The following is a 20,419-nucleotide window of genomic DNA, read 5'->3' as shown; positions in this document are numbered from 1 at the left end:
TCCTTCAAGACAAATACGGATGTAAACTAATACAACAGACATTTTCCCAGAGTCAGTTAGTTTTTGCTCTTTAATAATTGTTGGCAGTAGCTGTATAGTGGCCTGAGACAGCTGGCTTTGCACCTTCATGATGAGATCCTAAGGATTAAAACAGGAGGAAAGCTCTCTTCCTCATGGAAACCATGCAGTTTAGCTTTGCCCAGGTGTTCTGTCTTGGAGAAGATGCATGCGTATTATATAAATTTTTTAATGTCATGATTCTCTTTGGTCTTCTATCCCATCCCTCTGTTTCCTTTGTCCTCCTTTTTATTGGTTCAGCTTTTCTTCAGATGATTAAACTGTTGAAGTGATCTCCTAGCATGTGGAAGGTAGTGCTCCGAGGCCAATAGCTTCAGGTTTCTTGAAGTCTTGATGAAACTACTTTGTTGTTTTCTCCATATGGTAATACCTTAATCCCTTTTTCAGCAATCAGACAAATATATAAAAGACATAGCATTTATAAATTAGTATTAGAGATTCCAAGTTGATCCCAAAACAATGCAAGCTGGTTATACTTTCTGAAGGTGGTTTACAGGGCCAGGTCACAAATGCGTTTTCCAGTGCTGGAAATCCTGTTAGAATTTGAAGAGGAAGATCAGAGGATTATGGGCTTTGTCCTTTCTTATAGTCCCTTCTGACACAAAAGAACCTGCCATGCATAAAGGCAAGCAGGAAATGTCTTCTCACATTGTTCTATTTCTGTAATATAGTGACCTTCAGAAGCTCAGTTCATATGAAATTCCCTCTGGATCCTTCCTGGGTGCAGAGGGTGATGTGTCAGGTTTATTTCTGAAGGCTTCATAGCCTTTGCTTGCAAGCAGTACTTCTGTGAAGGCACTTGCCTATTTTTATAACAAGTAGGTGGATTTTTTTTTTTTTTTTTTTTTTTAATAAACCAAAGCCCCCAGAACAGTTTCACTTGATACTTTGACTTGCGTGCCACTTCGGGTCAGAAGCAGACCCATCTCTCCCAAGTCGTGGAGGTGTTGCACCTTTGCAGTTCTCATTAGCTTTGCTTGTTTCCATACTGGCTGGCAAGCTTAGCAAGGTGTTTTACGGCAGGGGTTTTCTGAGGGGTATTTTAACTTCACTTTTGCTCCATGAAATAAATAGTTTCTATATCAGTGTCCGTGTAGTTTTCACCAGTGTTTTGGGAGGAAAGTGTCCAAATAATACCGTTGCCGCTTATAAAGCGTTTGCAGCAGCTGGTACCTCTGAAGGCAGCAAGTGCGGTGAGCAAAACAGAAAATCCAGTGGTAGTACCTGTGTCCTGTCAGCTCTGAGATGGGAGACAGTTGTCCTTTGTCCTGCCTTACTGCCAAGAGGACAAGGAGCACATGCAATTACAGTAAATATCTTCAGGTGTGGGTGATCTCTAAGCTCCTTTTACTGTTGAAACATGGTATTGAATGTGGTATTCTGTAGGGGAGTATTAAAGGGAAGAATGCCAGAGGTTTATTGGGTTTTTTTTCAGTCCTGTACTTCTATCTGTGCTGCAGACAGCTGGGTGTTCCATCTCCTTGCTCTCCTTCAGCTGTGTCCATGCTGTGCCTGCCAAATGAGAGCATTCACGCTCAAATCTGGAGACTCTAGAGAAAATGCAGCCCTGCCTTGCCTGTGTGGGCTTCAGCTAGAAAGGGATGGTTGAAAGTCCCGCCTGCTCAAGGTCAGAGGGATCAGTAGCTGCTTGATGTATTTCTGAAACAATAACGGACCAAATTTCACCTCTTCTAAAGCAAGGTCATGGAGACCATACACTCAAAGGAGGTATAAATAAATTAGTATGTGATTAATTTCATCGTATTCATGATGTACAGCATAAGAGTATGAAAAAGACATAGCCAGGGATTTAATCCTGCTCCTTTAGCATCTGTGCAAAAAAAACCTCATTCCAGTCAAAATTTATTTTAAATACAGTTAGCGATGAAGTTAAGCTTCCTGCAACGAGAAAACCATGTTGTTCCTACAAATTAGCCGGGGGGAAGCTTTATGATGATTCTGAAAAGGTTTGAGGAGAAACTTGCCAGGTTGCAAACTGAAGTATCCACCCTCCGCTGTGTCAGGTATAACCCTGTTGACCTTTGGGAACTGCGTATAGAACAGAGTTCTGCCTGAAACAACTGAACATCTTCCTGCAAGAGCCTTGGTTTGACTTCTTTCTCTTTTTTCAGCTCCATAGTCAATTTTTCTCACTTGTAGCCAAACCTGATGATTAATATTTCATCTAGCACACAATGCAATTGTTTCTTGTTTCTGGAATGTCTTTTTTTCACACTGAACTGCATATAATGGGGAGAGGTTATTTACAGGCCCTGTTTGTGGGTGAAACGCATTTATGAGGATGAAACCTAAAAGAATATTAACAGGAGTTGAAGCTGACCACAAAAGCAAATGTTTGATGACACAAGCAAACAAAACGGCACTTTCTCAGGCCTACTGGGGATACTGACGTTCCGCACAAACATGCTCTTAGCCTGACTTCAGCCTTGTCCCGTAATTTTTGTTGTTGCTGCTGAATGTCATCCTCTGTTGGCAGAGATCAAGATTTTGCTTTTGTTCTTTATTTCAATGGCCGAAAGAATTGGACTTTCTGAAAATACCCACCCACTAATGAGCCAGGTGGAATCCGTCATGCAGAATGCTAGCTGGAAATAAAAGATGACTCACTCAGGAGGGTGAGGATGCACAGCATCTCATACCAAAAAATGATGATTCACCAACATTTAAAAGCATTTTTCCTGTGGTTAGGGTTTGTTCTAGCTAGGTCTCATGAGACTTTCAAACCAAATTAGACCCTCTGCGAAACTTGGAAGGGAGAAGAGTTTACTCTGAAACTGTCAATGAGACGGTTGTGGAGAAATGAAATTATGGAAGAATGAGATGTAATGAGGTAGTTGTACAGGTCAGAGGAAATGCCTAACATGCTCTTTCAGCCTGTGTACTCTTGGTGGACCTCTCTCTTGAGGGGAACACACTGGCAATGATGTACAAAGGGGAGAAACCCTAGCCAAGAGTTTGGTTTTAACAAAGTTTATCTTGACAGAGAAGTAGTTGCCCTTAATTGCCTGTAGAACGGTGGCAATTGCCCCCAAAACTCACAGTGCAGAATTTTTTGAGATCTTTTCAGAGACGAAAACCCTGAAAATGGGTGAGGATTGACAATAAATGTGATGGCCATGCAGGGGAAGGTATAGTCCTGTGACTATGTTTGGTGTTTGGAGGGATCGGTCTTTGCTGGGAAGAATCACAGATTCTTCCTTTAAAACCACCCAACACTACAGAGGAGAAGAGTGTTTTGTTGGACAGGAGGGGTGGTGGGTGCGATGTCCATCGGCACTGTGTGATGGGAGCTGAGCTGCGTGGAGCGGAAGAGCAGCAGAACAAGCAGGCTGGTAATCCAGAATCAAACTGGACATTTTTAAAGGGTGAAATTCTGAAACTATTTTCTAGAAATAACCTTTTCTTTCTGAATGGAGTGCAGACACGCTGCCGGTCAGACAAGGGCCAGGGATGTTACTGCTCACTGCTGGTGACTGATTTTTGTAGCTTAATCCTGTTTGGTTACTTTTTATATGTGACACACAAACGTTTTTATGAAAACTCTATGGGACTGACAGCTGCGGAAGCAGACAATTACATACAATTCTTTTCACAAGTCATTCCCTCCAAACCGGCCTTTGTTTCACAAATTGAAGGAAGTTTGGAGGATGACTCCCTCTGCCCCACAGTTCTCACAGTGCGTTTCAGTCTCTGTTATGGACAGTTGCATTTTGCTGTTGAATCCTATTTTAACATAAATTGATGTGTTTTCTGTTATGATTGTCTCAATCAATTGATTGTCCTGGTACATCAAGAGTGTCATCTTAGATTTATGTTGTCCATTACATGGACACACCAGCATATTTAACATCAAATTTTTGGTTTGCTGTAAAGGTTATTGCCTGTGTGGGGCCGGTTTGAATTACTGAAGCTACTTGTTTGTAGTGCTTCATAATTCGTTACCCTTTTAACTATCATACCTTGTAACGTGGGTTAAAATATTTAAATTATTAAAATAATGGCTATTAAAATACAAGGTGTGAAGTTTTCACTCTAGCACTGAGAAGCCAGTGCAATTGAAAGGACAGCTGAAAATATTTCTGTTCTTCAGTGCACATCTAGATCTCAGTGGAGCTCGAACAAGTGATGATAGTTATGCAATTGTACTGGCAATAGCAATTAGAGATTTACAAGTGCTTGTAAATGCTGCTATTTATAGGATGGGCGCTTTATTTAATGAAACGCTAATCTTTCTCTGCAGTGGGAGAAAATGTCAGAGTGGAGTATTTTATCCTTGTGATGGGACTGGACTATAATATCCAAAAGAACGGTACTTTGTCCTTCTTTAAAAAAACCCCAACAAAATGAGAGGCTTCAAATAGGCTTGCGCATGGGGAATGGAGAAAGACTATTTTAGATTTTGCAGTGCTGTGGAACATTAGTATTAAAGATCCATGGGGCTTTGCAGGTCGCAAGATATCTGTCTTGTGATTTTAGTTCCAACTTGTTAATTTTGATTATTGAGGAGCAGAACAAGCACCTTCTTCTCATGAACTCCTGACTGTGAATCCAGGAAAAGATAATTTAAAGGCATTTTATTGGTTGTTCTTACTTTGTGAATAAATTTGTACAGGAATATTTTTAAAAAACCAGAGCCAGTATGGCAGTATTTTTGTTAATCTTTCTCTTTGAGAGACCCTGTATGTCCTCTTAAATACAACTGATGGATCCCATTTCAGTGAATGACGGTACTAATAATGTGAATTGGGCTTAAATCCAAGAATGGAAAAAGCTGCTTTTTTTTTTTTTAATTGAATTAGTTGCATGATCTCCTTAGTTATAAAAGTTTCAGAATAGGGTTTTTTTTCTTCATGTTATTTTGACGGTGCTATAGTAAGTCCTACATTCTTGACAGTATTCACACACATGGTTAAGTTATTCTTTTTTTTCATACGTGCACAGTGAGTGATCAGATTAAAGCAGAATTAGCAGAGCAGATCCTATCAGCAGCTCTCCAAGTGGTGTAGGAAGCAGCAGCAGGTTGATTGCTGAGGATAACTGATACAAATGGCTGTAGAGTGAGGCCAATAGGTGGTCGGAGTGGGGGGGGGGACGACGAAAAAGGAAAAACTTTTTTTGAAGACTGAACCATTTCAGACAGTGGGGAAGCCTTCTGCAGAAGGAATGAAGTAAATCTTGTGTCGAGTGTCTGTGCAGCATGTATGGTCGCTGCATTTGTTTTAGCTCCTGTGGCTTGCTATGCCCGTGGAAACCTGCAGGACAGATGAATATCTAGTCATTGGCAAAGCTGTGTTTTCAGAAGCTGCTAATACACGTAGTTATACAAATCTCTTCCTGTATTTACACACTAAGGGAGGAATTTTTTTATATTGGTAGCAGATTTGCTGGTAAAGTTGTGCCTAAAGAAGGAAAACCGTGTGGTTATTTAGTAGTTTTTTACTGTAGTAGTCTTAGTATAAACAGACACAGATATTTGCTTTCGGAGCCATGGCTTCTGGTTGTTTTAAAATTTATAAACCGGATTTTGAGTTTTTGTTTTGTTTGTTGTTTTAATATCAGAGATTTTCTCTGTGAAATTTTTATGCTTTCCATCCTTACAAAAGACAGATGGACTTGTTTCTCTGCTGTGAGGTTCAGGGACAGATTATAGATTATTTTGCTTTGTGTCATTTAAAACATTCATATTTATGAGCAAGGAAGTTGGCAATAATCACGTGATTCATGGTGGAAAAATTATCTGCAGGCTGCTGCTCCTGTTGTCCTAATAGGCTTAAAGGAATTACCAGTGATGTAAATAATAGTTCTGTGTGCCGCTGGTGGGCAAGGCAGGGCAGGCAAACGCTAAATATAAAGAGTGTGTTTTGGGTAAAGACCTTCCCGTGTGATTTTTGCAAAAATAATACTGTGAAGTGAATAATCCATTTTGATTTCTAATGAGCAATGTTAGTAATCTTTATAAAGATAGATTGTTTAATTAAAAATCCAAACAACACCTCAAGACATTAAGCATTTAAGACTCAGTTTGAGCCTGGAGCGGTGTTTGCGTGTGCATCTCTAACACCCTGTAGTGGTTCAGCTTGGCCCAGGAAAAATCACAGTTGCAGTTGTTTTGAAGCCGAGGAGGAAGAGCAGTGGGGCCTTCATGTGCCATTCTCTTTGTTGAAAGCGAGAAGAATTTCAAAAGCTATTTCAGTGCCATTTATACTTTCATTTGTGCACGCAGAATGCAACCCAGAACAGCTGGGAATACCATATTGTCGCTGACGATGAGAGATTTAAAATTGTAATAGTAGGATTACAGTGGTAACACTAAATATTAATAGCATCCAAAATTCTCATGCAATTTAGTTTTACAGTTGATTTTTAAAAAAATTGACCAAAATGGTGTACGTTGCCAACTTGAGTAGATAATATTTTATTAGTGAGAAGCACGCTTGTCAAAACCAAGGTGTGTATTTCAAAACCGAGGCACAATGTCTAGTGTATGTTATATATGGCATCAATAACATGACTCCTCTTTGTCAAATATACAGCTTTTTGAAGTTCCGGGAGCTTTATAATTCCCAAAATTGGGTGATTTTTTTTTTTTTCCCCCCCAAATATTTTGTTCTCCTTTTTTGAATACTTGTCTGTTTCAGGCCACATACCTGTTGTAGGGTATCTGAGTATTCAGAATTTAAAACCTGAAAACTGACTTTTCTAGATCGTGTAGAGAGAACAGGATCCTGTAAAGCTGAAGTGTAGTGTAATAAAACTAAGGAACAACTATCATCAGAATGGGTAAATTGTGGTTTAGGAATGTTGGCTGGAGAAATGAGTTGTACACTGTTAGCAAGGATTATGTCCCGCATTGTATACTCGCTGCCTTGCGTTCCGTTGAGGATCAAGTTTTATTCCATTTTAAGAAGCTCTGTGCCCCCTTCTTCTTTTCCAAAGAAACAGAACTATGGAATGATATGAACAAACCTGGTCTCAAGTATTGAAAGACAGATGCTGTTTTTACAGCTTCATTTTGTGCTTTGCAGTATTTCCTGTTAGCATCGCCCTTTTTTTCAGGAAGTGTTACTATTCTACTTTTAGAGTGTAACTGCTCTTCACAAAACCTTTGCCTCCTTGGAATGTGAGAGCATTTTAATCGGATTTTAATGGTGTTTCTTAGAGTAAGGAGTGGGAGAAGGAGGAAGATTTCATTGAGATATTTGAGACTGTGGAAGGCGCAGATTGATTCTGATAAGCTGATTGGGTTAGTGACTATTTTGGAAAGGAGAGGTCATGGACTCAAAGGGGACTATCACAGCATGTAAGCAGTTGAGGCAGAATTTCAAGTGGATTGAAAGATGAAAGGGAACAGGCAAGGTGAACAGAGTTCATTAGCCTGCCTGAGAGAGGAAGGCATAAATGCAAGGGACAAAAATAAGGCTCTGCAATTTATGGTGCCAGTGTGGTGTTAGTTATTCAAGGGAAGCTGAAGGTGAAATAACCATTTCTCCAGACTGCAGACTTAGGAAGGCAATTTTTAAATTAATATTCACATGGAGGGGACTCCATATTCCACAGAATTTACAAATAGGCATATTTGTAGGGTAAACACACACCAAAATAGATCAGACGAGAGAAGTCCAAAGACTGCTCCGTCAAAGGCTGCCGAAAAGTAGTCAAGAGAGTGGCAACACAGAATTGCGCCCCTGAATGAAAGACTGTGAAATACAATATGAATTTCCTAAAAATGAAGACTAAGACAGCTTTTAAAGGGGAAAAAAAAAATGCAGCTAAGCTCACATAGCCACCTGCATCTGGTACAAAATTTAAATATACTTTTTATTAGGAAAAATTCAGGTTAGTTCTTGTTGCTGAAATTCTAATTACAGCTGGTTTTCCCTCATCTCTGCAGTAAGAATATAATTAAAGCCGAAGCTAATCCCCTGCCTTTGTTGGCAAGATATTGGAAAAACTGCTTCGTCACGGTAAAAGTCAGATTTTGATTGGAAATCAGCCGTTTGAAGGTTAGCTTCTCAGCTAGCACTTCACATACTGTTGTCACAGGAAGGAGATTTACAACAGAAAGTAAATTACAGTAATCGAGATTACAGTAATACAGAGCTCGGTGTTTAACCAGTGATTGACAACATTTGAATTTGCAAACAGTACTCATTGAAATGTGTTTTTAACTATATTCATATTTGGTCTGTCTGTTGTGCAGACCAGATTATTTACACTTCACCTTTCAGTTATACCTTTCAGGCTTTCGGTGATAATTTCTTGTTGATTCTTTAACAACTGTCTGAAAAATAAACATTCTTTTGCTTTATAGAATTAAGTCAGGTGGCTTTATGTTTCAAAATGGGAGACAGGTTGTTTTTTTTTTTCTTCCTTAAAATACTCAGGATTTTTGTCTCATGGGGTATTACCTGTGTAGATCTGGGTATGTGCCATACTTGAATCTGAACACTCTTTGTTTATTTGCAGGAGAGGTCTGATCAGTGTTGCTGAGTGACCACTTTCCCCTGTTATTAATGTGATCTTGGTGACCGAGATCTTGTTTTCACTATGAGAAGAGAATCAGGTTGTATAGATTGGTTGCAGCAGGAAATGCAAATAATGGTAAGCAGTAGCAAAGCTTTTTGAGATTTGTAGAATATGCATTTATTTCCATTGTTTAATTGTAGGCCTTGGCTAACAGATAACAAAAAACACTTTCAGTCACCAATCTCGATATTTTTGTTAGCCTGAAAGTGCATACTCAATGCATCTGGCCAGCTATTTACATTGTAAAAAGGAGTTGATGTTAGTATGTCAACATTCACAGAATCACTAGGTTGGAAAGGACCGTCAAGATCATCAAGTCCAACCATTAATCCAGCGCCACCATGTCCCCTAAACCATGTCCTGAATCCACATGTTTTTTGAACATTGAGATGTCTGCTTTAAAAAAGTAATTAATTTCTTTATTTTTAAGTATCTCAACCCTTGAAACTTACTTGACTAATGGGGACTCAGTGCTGTGCAGATGCTCTTGTAGGTTTTGTGATATATTCTTTGGTTGTTAGGCCTAATCAATGAATAATGGTATTTCTTGCCTTTTTTTTTTTTTTGAAAAGGAGGAACAATGTGTCTTTCTATATGTGATACACTCTGTAAACAGCATATCCGAAAGGCGCCTTAATCTGAGTTTTGCTGCCTTATGAATTTAAATTAGAATGATGTTATTTGATGTTCATGCTGACTCTACATCAATACTTGCTTTTTCTTTCTTTTTTTTTCAGATTCTTTTTCCTTGTTGGATTTTTTCAGTTCTGTTGAATGTGTAATTACAACTATGGCAACAAGAGTAGAATTAAATTCTACTTTGGCCTCTTTGACAACAGTACCTGACTTAAATGAAATCAGAAATGAGGATAAATCGCAGCGTGTGTATGTAAGTGTGCTTTCAGATGCAAGTAACAAGACAAAGGAGGCTTCAGCACCACTAGCTCTCGAAGAGAAGAACAAGTTTGGGAGTACTCTGAGATCTGCAGCAATGCCATCGCTAGGACCAAGGCCAAGACTTTTCCCAAAGCCTTTTTCTAAAGAGAAATCGTCGGATACTTTTGCAAATGTAAAACCACCTATTCCAGCTTTCAGATCAAGTAGCCTTATTAGAAAGGCCACTGAAGAAACATCATCTGTTAAAGTATTAGGTGGAAATGTTCCTCCGCTAATAGATCAGAAAGTAATTGAAAATGAAAATAAGGCTGGCAGTGAAGTAGTCACAAACATGACTTTCTACACTGGTCCCAGTGCAAACACTGTCATTCTTTTTGAGACAGCAGGCACAGAGCAATCCAAGGTAAGCCTGGCCCAAGAAAAAAGGGCTGCTGATGACCACAAAGTAGTTAGTACTATGGAAACAAAAGAGCTTCAGTGCAGTGTGAAGCTGGAGAAACCCTCTCAGCCACCTGGGACATCCAGGAACCCTGAAGGGTCTCTTCATAGGCAGATATCACTTTCCTCCAGTCTTAGACCAGTCTCTTGGAACTCCCTCAAAACTGGTGAAAAAAAAGATGCTTATGAAGGTCATCTGGGGGAGAAAAACAATGATGATGCAAATAATATCAACAGTAAAGTTGATTTCTCTATTGAAGTGCAGCAAAGGCCAAAACATAGACCAGTGTCTGCTATTTTTCTGGAATCATTACGAGATCAAAAGCATCGGACCGCAGAACTTTCTGAGGAAAAGTCTCCTACAGAGAAATCCTGGGTTAGAAAACCAAGGCCTTTGTCCATGGACCTGACAGCTAAGTTTGAACATAAGGACCTTTCTTCTTGCAAGAAGACTTGTTCGTCTCATGAAAGCAAGGAGAATGTACCGTTAATTTCTTTTACTGACATGGGCTCTCATGATCAGTCTGAAATGCGGCCAAAACCTGAAGAAACTGAATTTAATAAAGGCAGTTCCTCTAAAACAAATTTGAAGTGCAGTAGTCAGGACATTGGCACCCTAAATAATGCAAAATACACATGGGAAACGAAGCTTAAATCTAAAGGTGAAACAATTGAGACAAAACCAGAAATAGCGACTAACTTGCATGGTTCTGAAAGAAGCCATGAAATCACTAGTGAAAGCAGAACTAATACGGAGGGGAAGAGACTGGATCAAAAGGAAACATATATGTTTCTAGGCTGTGAAAGCCCTGTAGCTTCCTCAGAAAAAGAGAACAGTATTGTAAGAGGTAGTGTTAAAAAACACATTAGTTTGTTTACTTCAGAAAATCCCAGTACCTCAATGGATACAGAGCTTCTCCTGTCAACTGCTGAGAAGGCAAACAGATGTGTGAACATCCAGCAGAGAATCAAAGAACTGACAGCAGAAAATACTGATGTTAAGCCAGGAAATCCACGCAGGTCACTTCAATCACGACCACTTTCTGCCGACTTAACAAAGATGTAGGTTGCCGAGAAGTTCTATTTAATCCTGTTAACTTCATCTCATTCAGTAAAAACTTGCTCTTTCAGTACAGTAAAACAACTAAATGTTTTGGTTCCACTAAATGTAGCTATTTTTTCATAGTATTGTTCTTGAGCCTCTCTCTCACGTTATCCTACCCCAAAAAAAGAAAATTTAATGAAATATATCCTGACAACAGCTGCAAAAAAAAGCAAGCTGTCAGTATTGTGGCCTTTGCATGTTAGTGTAACTGTATATCTATTATTAAAATTTCATGCATTTTGAAATAGAGGTGAGCATTGTAGACTGCAAGTTTATATATGTGTGAGAAAGTAAAAGAATGGTTACCATGTCTTTGACAGTGGTATAACGTATCAGGTTTTCAGCCAGGCAGGAATCTTACTTTGCAGTCATACTAAAGCCTAAATATCTACGATGTCTGTTCTGCCTATCTGCCTAAGCTGTGGCAATGAGCAGTGTTGTTAAAGTAATACGAGATCTGCTAATTTTTTACGTGCCAAAACCACACCAAAAAAATCTTTTCCAGTAAAGAGAGATTTGGTCCAAGATAAAACGTATTCTCTCAATACAGAGTTGGGTAATTGATTATTCAAAATCATAAAAATGTCTTTGTGACACGAATGAGATAGCGCTTTGTGTGCATAGCAATGCTATCTGCGGCCATACTGCAGGGCCTGGTACTAGTCTGGGTAGTTCATGTTCTGTACGTGATGACAAAGGGATGAGGAAAGAAAGATAATGTTTTTTGGTAGTGTAAAGGAAGTGTGCTTCGCATAATGAACGCAGCAGATGTTTGGCTAACAAGACCTGCTTTATGAACAGCAGAATAGTACAATTTTTCAGCAAACCTTGGCTTTTTAACATTGTGATCAAAATAAAGAAAAGAAATTCAACGGAGGCATGAGAGTATTAGCATCTCTCTCACTGTGCCTCATCATGTATCTCTAAAGCCTTATACTATACAATGAACTGCATAACTAATCATTTTTTTGGGAAACAACAATCCTTTGGTCTAGATACAGTTAAACCACCAAATACAGTTACTATGAAATAGTGACGTTTCTCCTTTAAGAATATAATTTATTGGATAATTTCTACCAGTCTGCTTTGGTAGGAAGTGTACCTGCTAACTAACTGGACTAGAAGTGACAGAAGTCTTTTGTCTTAGGTTTTCGAGTCCAACATCAACCAGCGAAGCAAAGCCTGAGAAACCTGCTGAAACTAGAAACGACTCTATCAATGAAATGCAAGAAAATCAAAAAGTAAGAAAATGGCATCAGCTGATGTGGTCTCCAGTTAGGTTTGCATTTAGAATGCAGACAGCACTGTCAATTAATGACTTGCAAATGGGTATTGAGAGTATTAAGAATGGCATAATCCTAATGGGTTTACTTGTGTCAGTCTATCCTTGGGACACACTGATGGCAGTATGGCAGTATCATGTCTGTTGAGTTTTTAAAAAGTTGAATATGCATGCTGTTTAATACATGCAGTGGCATATGTGAGAAATATTTTATATATACTACTTTAATGGTAATTCTAATGCATGAAAACCCATAGTGAATTGACTCTGGCTGTTCTGGTTTTGTGCAGTGATCATCCTTTATTTTCTCTGAGCATAGCGTTAGTGTAGTGCATTTCTACATCTAAGTCACAGCTCCTTAGCAAATGCATGCTGTATGTTTCCGTCAGCCTCCTAAATAACATTTAACTTAGAAGTTTTGACAATAAAGTATTATACATAAAGTTCTGGCTTGCTGTAAAAGCTGTTAGGCTGTCTTTGTTTCGAAGCAAGCAACTTCAGTGTTGCGAAACTAACTTCTCTGCTGCCACTTCTTAGTATTGGAGATTTAATGTTGTTTTAAGGGTATTTCTTGTGAGTTCTTGGCTGTGCTTTTTTTCCTGTCTAGGTTTAAGATAGGAATATATGGTAAAGAAACTATCAGCTGGATACAAAGTTTCTGTAGTTTAGTATAATTTTAAAGAAGATCGGTTTGTTTTAGAAAGAAAATCGTCCATTAATGGAAGTGCTGTTGTCAGAATCTGACTATAAAAGTAGATTAAAAAAATTCATTTGAATTCCTGGAAGAATGTAGATCAGATTTTGAAGTCTTTGTTCATGAATGTCGTTAGGGTTAATTTTCTGATACTCTTCAGCTTTTTTTAAAAGAAAAAAATCTTAAGTCAATTCCACATTTTAAATTTTAAAACTTGAAAAAAAGATTTAACTCTTGTAGGACCAAGGAATATTCTTCGATTCTGTTTATTATTTGCATGCTATACTTTTTCAACAGATGTTAAAAATAACAGCTTTCAGGGTGCTAGTTGTATTTCCTGCAAGTAAATAATAGTAAAGATTGGCAATAAATATTAATTTCCACTTTCTCTTTTCACTTCAGCTCAGCCTTAACATTCTTCTTAGCTGAGCGGCTCCAGCTGTGGTGTTTATTCAGATCTTCATGTTCCTTGCAGTTACTGACCATCTAACTATTTAGTTAGTGAACAGCTATATTTGAAAAGACGGTTTTCACAAGATACAGTACATTTGGTGTCTCCCAGGAGTTCAGACTTCCTCTTAAGGTGCCTACATCCCTGTGGTGCTGTTCTGTGCTTTGCTTTGAACTTGAGTTTCTGTAGGGTTTGCAACATAAGTGTTCATAAATGTTTCTGTGATGGTGGGGTTATGAACCGTCTTAAGTTTTTGTACTATTTTTGCTTTTGTTGCCTTCTCCTGGAGTACGATACGGGTATAAATTCACTGCAGATTAAAATGTGTTGTGAAATCAGAGCTCAAGAACTCACAGAATCATGCATATGTCCTGTATCTACACTTCCTACATTTTTTTTTTCTTTCTTGTATTAAAAGTAAAAATCAAGATATGAAATAATTCTGTTATAATCAAGATTCAGGAGCTGGAGGTACACATTTGCTTAGATTACCTTTGTCTCAGTGGATTTTGTGTTCAGAGAGCATGGATGTGTTTAACTTGTGCAGACTGTGTTGCACAGAGTAGGTGCAAGTAAGTTTTAAAAATAAACTTTGTTATGCATCTTTTAAATAAACTATCTTAACTGTTGGGTTTTCTTGTTCCAGAGTAAAGAGATGAAGATTGCACATAGCACAGATTTCACTGAAGCACATGCTAGTGGGAACTCTTGGAAACCACGGCAGATTTTAAAAATAACAAATAAACCTGATCAGATAGAGAGAAAAGGAAGCTTCCTTGGAGATGGTCAGCATTTTTCTCAAAGTGAAAATTCTGTCTTATTCACAAGCAACTTGGAAAAAAAATTAAAACCAACCACACTTATGGAAAAGACCTACATTAAAACTGTCCGAGCCACCATGTTTGACCATAAAGTTCAGAAGCATAACATTGCTGCTGATGGTCCTGGAATTGATTCTGCACTGAAAATGAATAATGAACTTGAGGCAAAGCATGATGTGGTGGCTTTGGGGCACAACAGACAATCGTGGATGGGAGAAGTGGAGGAAACAACTAGTATAAAGGAGGAGTATCACAAGCAATCTGATCCATCAAAACCTATAGCAGTTGTGGAAAAAAGTGGAAAACCAGCTTGTTCAAGTGAAGACAAGAAAATGACTCCAGGAATTCTCTTAGAAAAATCTTTGGTTGAGAAAAGTGAAAAACCTACTCCTAAAAATGCAGAAGAGTCTCTCATTTACCAAAGAATAGAGCCAAGATATGAAATCTTTCAGACATGTGGTGAAAGAGCTCTTAGTGAAGCCATTACAATGGCTCCTGAAAAAAAGGCCATGACACTCAGAGCTAGAAAGTCATCTGTGAAAGAGAATAAAAACGATGAGGATGTTTTACACACTGGTCAGCTGGTTAGGACAAATAGTAAAACCCTCTACTTGAAAGAAGATAGCATTATTTCAGAAGCTACAGACACAAAAGGTTTTACGACCAAGTCTTTGTTGAAAGAACCTACTGATTTTTTCTCCAGTGAATGCACTTTACCTGAACAGAAAAAAGATTCTGCGAAAACTGAAACTGATCCGATATTAATAGCTGAGAAAATACTTTATTCTACAAAGAAAAGTAAATATTTGGGAATGAATGAAAAATTAAACAAACTACATTCTGAAATTAAAAATGATAAGAGTGAAATCTCTTCCATGGATAAAACAGAGAGGTCTAATATAATGAAATGCTCTTCTGAGAGGAGGAGCTTTGGACCAGATGGGACAGATGGCTATGAATTCAGAACCAACTTTGATCATGAAGTTATTTCAACAAATTTAAATAAAGATGAGGTCCAGTTGTCTTCAGTGCTTTCAAGCGGGCAATTTTGTAAATCTTCCAGTAGCCACCACACTGATACAAAAATACTAACAATTAATAAAGACGAATCAAGGTTCTTTGATTTAAGGAAAAATCCAGACCTAAATTGGAAAGAACAAGACTTTAGCTTAGATAATGCAGCTCATGAAAACAGCGAAAAAATCAGAGTAATAGATCCAGAAGAAAAAGTCAGGAGAACCAGAAGTAGTGTTTCTGACTTGAAGATTTCTGAAAGGTGGAGAAGGAGGACATTGCCTCAGGATTCTGTGAAGACAGAAGAAGTTGTCTGGCTCGCTCCTGAGAATATCAAAAGGCTGAGTCGGACAGATTCACTGCAACTGGATGAAGGCTCAGTTAAAAAGAGAAGCAAAAAAAGCAAAGAAGGGATGGAAGGGAATGAGGCAAACCAAACTGGTCTTGGCAGTCCTGATGATTATTTGAAAAATCAGGGTTCTGCCTTTGAGCCAAAGGCAACTTATTTTGCAGTGACTTATCAGATTCCTGGTAACAAGAAAGAGAAAAGCATTGTTGGTACTCCTAGTGCAAGTGAAACTAAGACAGTTTCTAGCTCAGGTGAGGGAGCAACAATTCATCTGGACCCTGTTTTTCCTGGAAGGTCCAAACCTTTATTGCAGCAACCAAATAAAAATATCACGAGTATGAATTGTAGAGAAGACTCACGGGAAGTGCCTATTAGCAAGAATTGGGTCAAAGAAGACAAAGATGATGATACTTTTTCCAAAAGCATTGCATTTGGTAACTTTCATGTATCTAGGAAAGATAATCAACAGTATCCTGAAAGAGGTCTGGATCATTCTAAAGAGAAAATTATAGATGTTGATGCTTTCCTGTTAAGACAGGATCTGGAAAATACAGCTCAAACTGATCTCAAAAGTAGCAGAAGAAAAGTCTCCTCTTACCAAGACCCCAGATCCCCCCTGCACTTTGCGCAGTTCCATGAAGACAGTGAACTAGCGCCCCAAAAAAGTAGTGAAAATAATTATGATTTATCTGGAAGGAAGGCTGAGGATGGTTACAGATCCCAAATTCTTGATATTGATGCACTTATGGCAGAATATAAAGAAGAATCAGTGAAGGCCAGTAACATTCAAGACAAGTTCTCTGAAGATCACAGTTCAGTTAGTAGAGAGAAATCAAAGAACAAAAGAAATGTGTCAGATAGGACGACTTCTTCCTATAGCTTATCAGATCAGTATTCTGTTAATAACAAACAAGGTGACTGTGCAAGAGAGTATCACAGGCAAGAGAAATTAATTTTAAATGAAAAGAGCAAAGAGAAACTGGAATCATGTAGTCCTGAGTTTGATCAACAGAAGTCCAAAGACAAAAAGTTCAGTCCTCCTTACTGGGGAAATCCTAGCAGCTTTTTTTCAGATAAGCTTGTAAATTCACCCGGGGAGTTCACTAGGAAGAAAACTTTCATTGTTGATGAGGATGATGAAGAAGTGAACTTAGCTTCCAGGAACCAAAGTTCAAAATTTGTCATTGACAAAGTACAGCCTCTAAATGCAATTGGTACAGACCAAAGGTTGGAAGTTAATTTTTCTTCCAAGTTGTCCGTAAAGGCAGATGATGGCTTTTTACAGAAGAAGTTGTTCACAAAAGAACAGTTCTTGGAGATGTCTCCAGAAGGTGATTGGAGCAAAAATGTAGCACGGAGCTATATAACGAGGAACAAAAGTAACGCGAGTGAGAACAACTCTTCCGATGTGAAAAGTAACACTGATTGGAAGAACTACACATCTGGTTTAGGAATTGGACCCCCAGATTTAAGACGATCCTATTCAGAAAAGAGCCGCCAAGGAAAAGACAATCTACCGCTTATGCAAGAAGTAAGGGGAAGAAAGGATCTATACCGATCCAGGCAAAGCTTCCCATTGGAAAGTGCGGATAATGGGTGGAAACAGAAGATGACAGCTCAGTCAGAATCATTCTTCCATGAGGATAAAAAGGTATTGCCAAATGGGATCTAAGTGTTTCCTGTAACTAAAATTGAAAGTGAGGAGAAGCTTTTATTATGTCTCTGTACCGCTTTTCAGCGGGAGCTGTGACTTTGCAGCCAGTGAGCAGATACATACTTTTCAATAGAGTTCATTTCCTTTTGGGTTGTGTTTTCTTGAGGATTTTCTATTGTACTGGATTACTAGATTTTTGTTTCAAGTGTATAAATATTTATTGATGTTTTCATGGAGAGCTTGAAAACCCTTCAAAATGTGTGTGTATTATTTTATTAACATTACGAACCTAGGATGTTAAGTTGTTAACTCTGCAATTTTATAATTATTTGAAAAGCAGTAGTTTGGGTTTATTTTATAAGTTGTCAACAGTGATCTTTTTGGAGTTCTTTCTGTTGGTGTGTTGTTTTTTTTTTTCCTGAAGGAAGCAAATTTTTTTTTTTTAACTGGGTGAATGGATCTCATCTGTATGTGAAACTTCACTGCTGATACTGACTTTGGTGAAATGCAAGTGATGCGCTTAAGGCAGTGATGCATTAATGCGTAGCCAGTTGGACATTGATGGCTATAATGTTTTTTCATTTTGCATTTTCAGCTTTGGACTTCTCTGTTTTTTCTGTTTTTTTGTTTTTTGTTTTGTTTTTTTTTCAAAAGGGCATTTTATATACATATGTGTGTGTATGCGTATATAAGTAATAATGTATATAACTTTACTTTAACAGGCTTCTAGGAAAGACTGGACCAAGCAGAGTTCAGGCAAAACAGACGGAACAGACTTTTCATTGGTTTCTACTCAGAGAAGCTGCCACGTTTTCTATAAGGACAGAAGGGCAGATAAGGGGAAGGTATGTTGTTCTGGAGGAGGTTCTGGGGCAGGGGCTAGGGGGAAGATAAGGGAGATGCAGCCTGGCTTACTCCGTTCAGCACTGTTTTCCTTTTTTGCAAATAGCTGTGAAAGAAAGTATGTGTCTTCCTAGCAGAAGAAGCAGATGTACTTTCTGTGGAGCTTAACTGGCAGAGAATGCTTCTTCCTGGGATTCACCACACTGGTCTATGCCAAATCTTCAAACACAAAGCATTAACCATGCAGCTTGTTAATTTTTCTTTCTAAGCAAAGAATTTTATTCCTGAACTCTTAAGATGTGTCTAGATCGTTATGCTTTGTGTTTGTTTCTCAGCTTGGATAGTGAAAACTGGTTAGATTCCAGAGAAGTCTTTTCTGGAAAATTGTGCAGACAAATAGAACCATGTCGTAGCCTGAAAAATGATGGATTTAACTTTCTTCTTGTAGGCAACACACAGTGAAAAATAACAGCTGACTTTTTAGGTAGTCTGATTTGTCTCCAGTATGCATACTTTCGGGGTAAATTCCCACTTAAAGTTGTTGGGTGATAGTCTTCTAAGTTGCAGGAGCATTTCCTGACTTTAGCCCACAGATGAATTTTATGTTGGGAAATAGCATCCTGTGTCCAGATGTTGTTCTGAAATACAAAGCAAAGATCTGGATCTTCCAAAAGTTCTATAATAAATAAAATATCAAAATTTTCTGTGGACCATAAAGGATTTGAAAACCACATCAACAGCACAGAACTCTACAATTTGAAGAGAGACATTGCTGCTGCCACTGAAATCCTTTCTTACTGGAACAACTTGTTTTGAACCACTGCAAGTGCTGTGTGGTGGTTGTGTTTGGGTTTTTTTTATAACCTTGTGCATGGAAACAGATTTGATACAGTGGAATAATCTGTAGTCACATCAGAGTGCACTCTTATAACTCTGCACATACATACTTTGCAGTGTTTGAAAGTCTGGATGTCCCACATCTTTTCAAAACTCTTCCACTTGTATGGAAAAGGGATGGCTAAAAGATGTTCCCATAGTAACTGTCCCAAGGTCAAATCTCATCTGTCCTCTTAGTCTGCTAGCACACTCATGTGGTGACTGAATGTATTGTCCTCTGCAGAGGTCCTGTCTTGGTAATTACGCATACTGCTATTTACAGTCCTTTAATAGAGGAGGGGCAAAAAGATGAAAAAGGAAAGGAACTGAGTGAGTTCTTTTTTCTCTTGTAGTGAAGAAAAAGAAAACACCCAAACCTGTAAGGGTTTTGTAAACAGTTTCCTAATAGGAGTTTTGGAAACAGGCTCATGTTTTAATTCTAGTCTTAAAACTTCATGGAATGTATCCAAGGGCTGTGACATCCCCTTGTCTTTCTCATTCTTAGCATGGACTTCAGGTTGAATGTTCATCTTAGGGGGAGGTTGGGTTATTTACAGAATTGGCAATTGTCATTCAATGCCTAAAAGTAGTTATATGCCATCAGCTTAGAGTGCAAATATGTAAAGATGTTGTTGGCAAGATGTAGCCTGAGACAGGAAAGGAAGGCTGTCAGCCCCACTAAAAGAGAAAATTCACATGTCTGGCATCCACTGGAATTCAGTAAGATCCTTTGTCTTGCTTTGAAAAGCCCAATCGTGGTGTATTTGTTGTTCTGCAGTGCCATGGTAGCAAGAAGGGCAGTCTGGCCTTCGTGCATATAAATTGTGAGTGAGCAGGTGCAGAGAAGCGATTTTTAAATGCATTCAGGAGGTGGAAAACTTGCCGTACTTTCGTGTTTTCCAAAGCCCCACATAGGTATCTCAGAAGATTATGTAAAACTGAACTATTTTTTCTGTCCCGAGACGAATACCTTTGTTTTCATTTGGAGAAAATACAAAGATTTTTGCTGTGCCATCGCCGTTCTCATCAGTACGTTTCAATACTTCCCTCTGGTGGAGAGACGCGTTGTAGTTGTGTTTGAGTTTGAGGGATGCGAGAGGTCAAGATAAATCCACAGAAGAGTCACAGTTAAGTGTCATATTTCCTCTGAATTTGAATGCAGTCTGTGTTCCGCTTAGTACACCTTTGAAAGAGGATTACGAGGAAACAAAATGGCCACTGTTTTGTTTGAAGAGTTTCATGTCTATCTATTTAGTTGTGAAGTTACTTGCTTTTTCCTGTGGCATAGTGACAAGGAATATGCTACAGTACGTAGCACTGGTCACTCGAGGTATTGTTATCTTTCTAATGAGACTGTAGTGTGTAAAGTG

The 20,419-nt window shown here is 38.5% G+C and overlaps 1 protein-coding gene across 1 annotated transcript in view; it reads left to right on the top strand.

Annotated features, from left to right (window-relative positions):
- Positions 1-9,415: 9,415 nt before the first annotated feature.
- Positions 9,416-20,419, top strand: part of LOC104618822 (uncharacterized protein KIAA1671-like) — a gene marked incomplete at its 3' end in the record, with an annotated part of 50,656 nt that continues 39,652 nt past the window's right edge. Inside the window, exons 1-4 of the mRNA XM_010284521.1 lie at positions 9,416-11,022; positions 12,213-12,306; positions 14,139-17,327; positions 18,053-18,175. Coding sequence (XP_010282823.1) covers positions 9,416-11,022; positions 12,213-12,306; positions 14,139-17,327; positions 18,053-18,175 — 5,013 coding nt within the window. The remainder of the gene's footprint in view (positions 11,023-12,212; positions 12,307-14,138; positions 17,328-18,052; positions 18,176-20,419) is intronic.

The sequence above is a fragment of the Phaethon lepturus genome, unplaced genomic scaffold, assembly GCF_000687285.1.
Source record: "Phaethon lepturus isolate BGI_N335 unplaced genomic scaffold, ASM68728v1 scaffold16663, whole genome shotgun sequence".
Classification (NCBI taxonomy): domain Eukaryota; kingdom Metazoa; phylum Chordata; class Aves; order Phaethontiformes; family Phaethontidae; genus Phaethon; species Phaethon lepturus.
The sequence above is the reverse complement of the archived record's forward strand: the minus strand, read 5'-3'. Positions and strand labels throughout refer to the sequence as shown.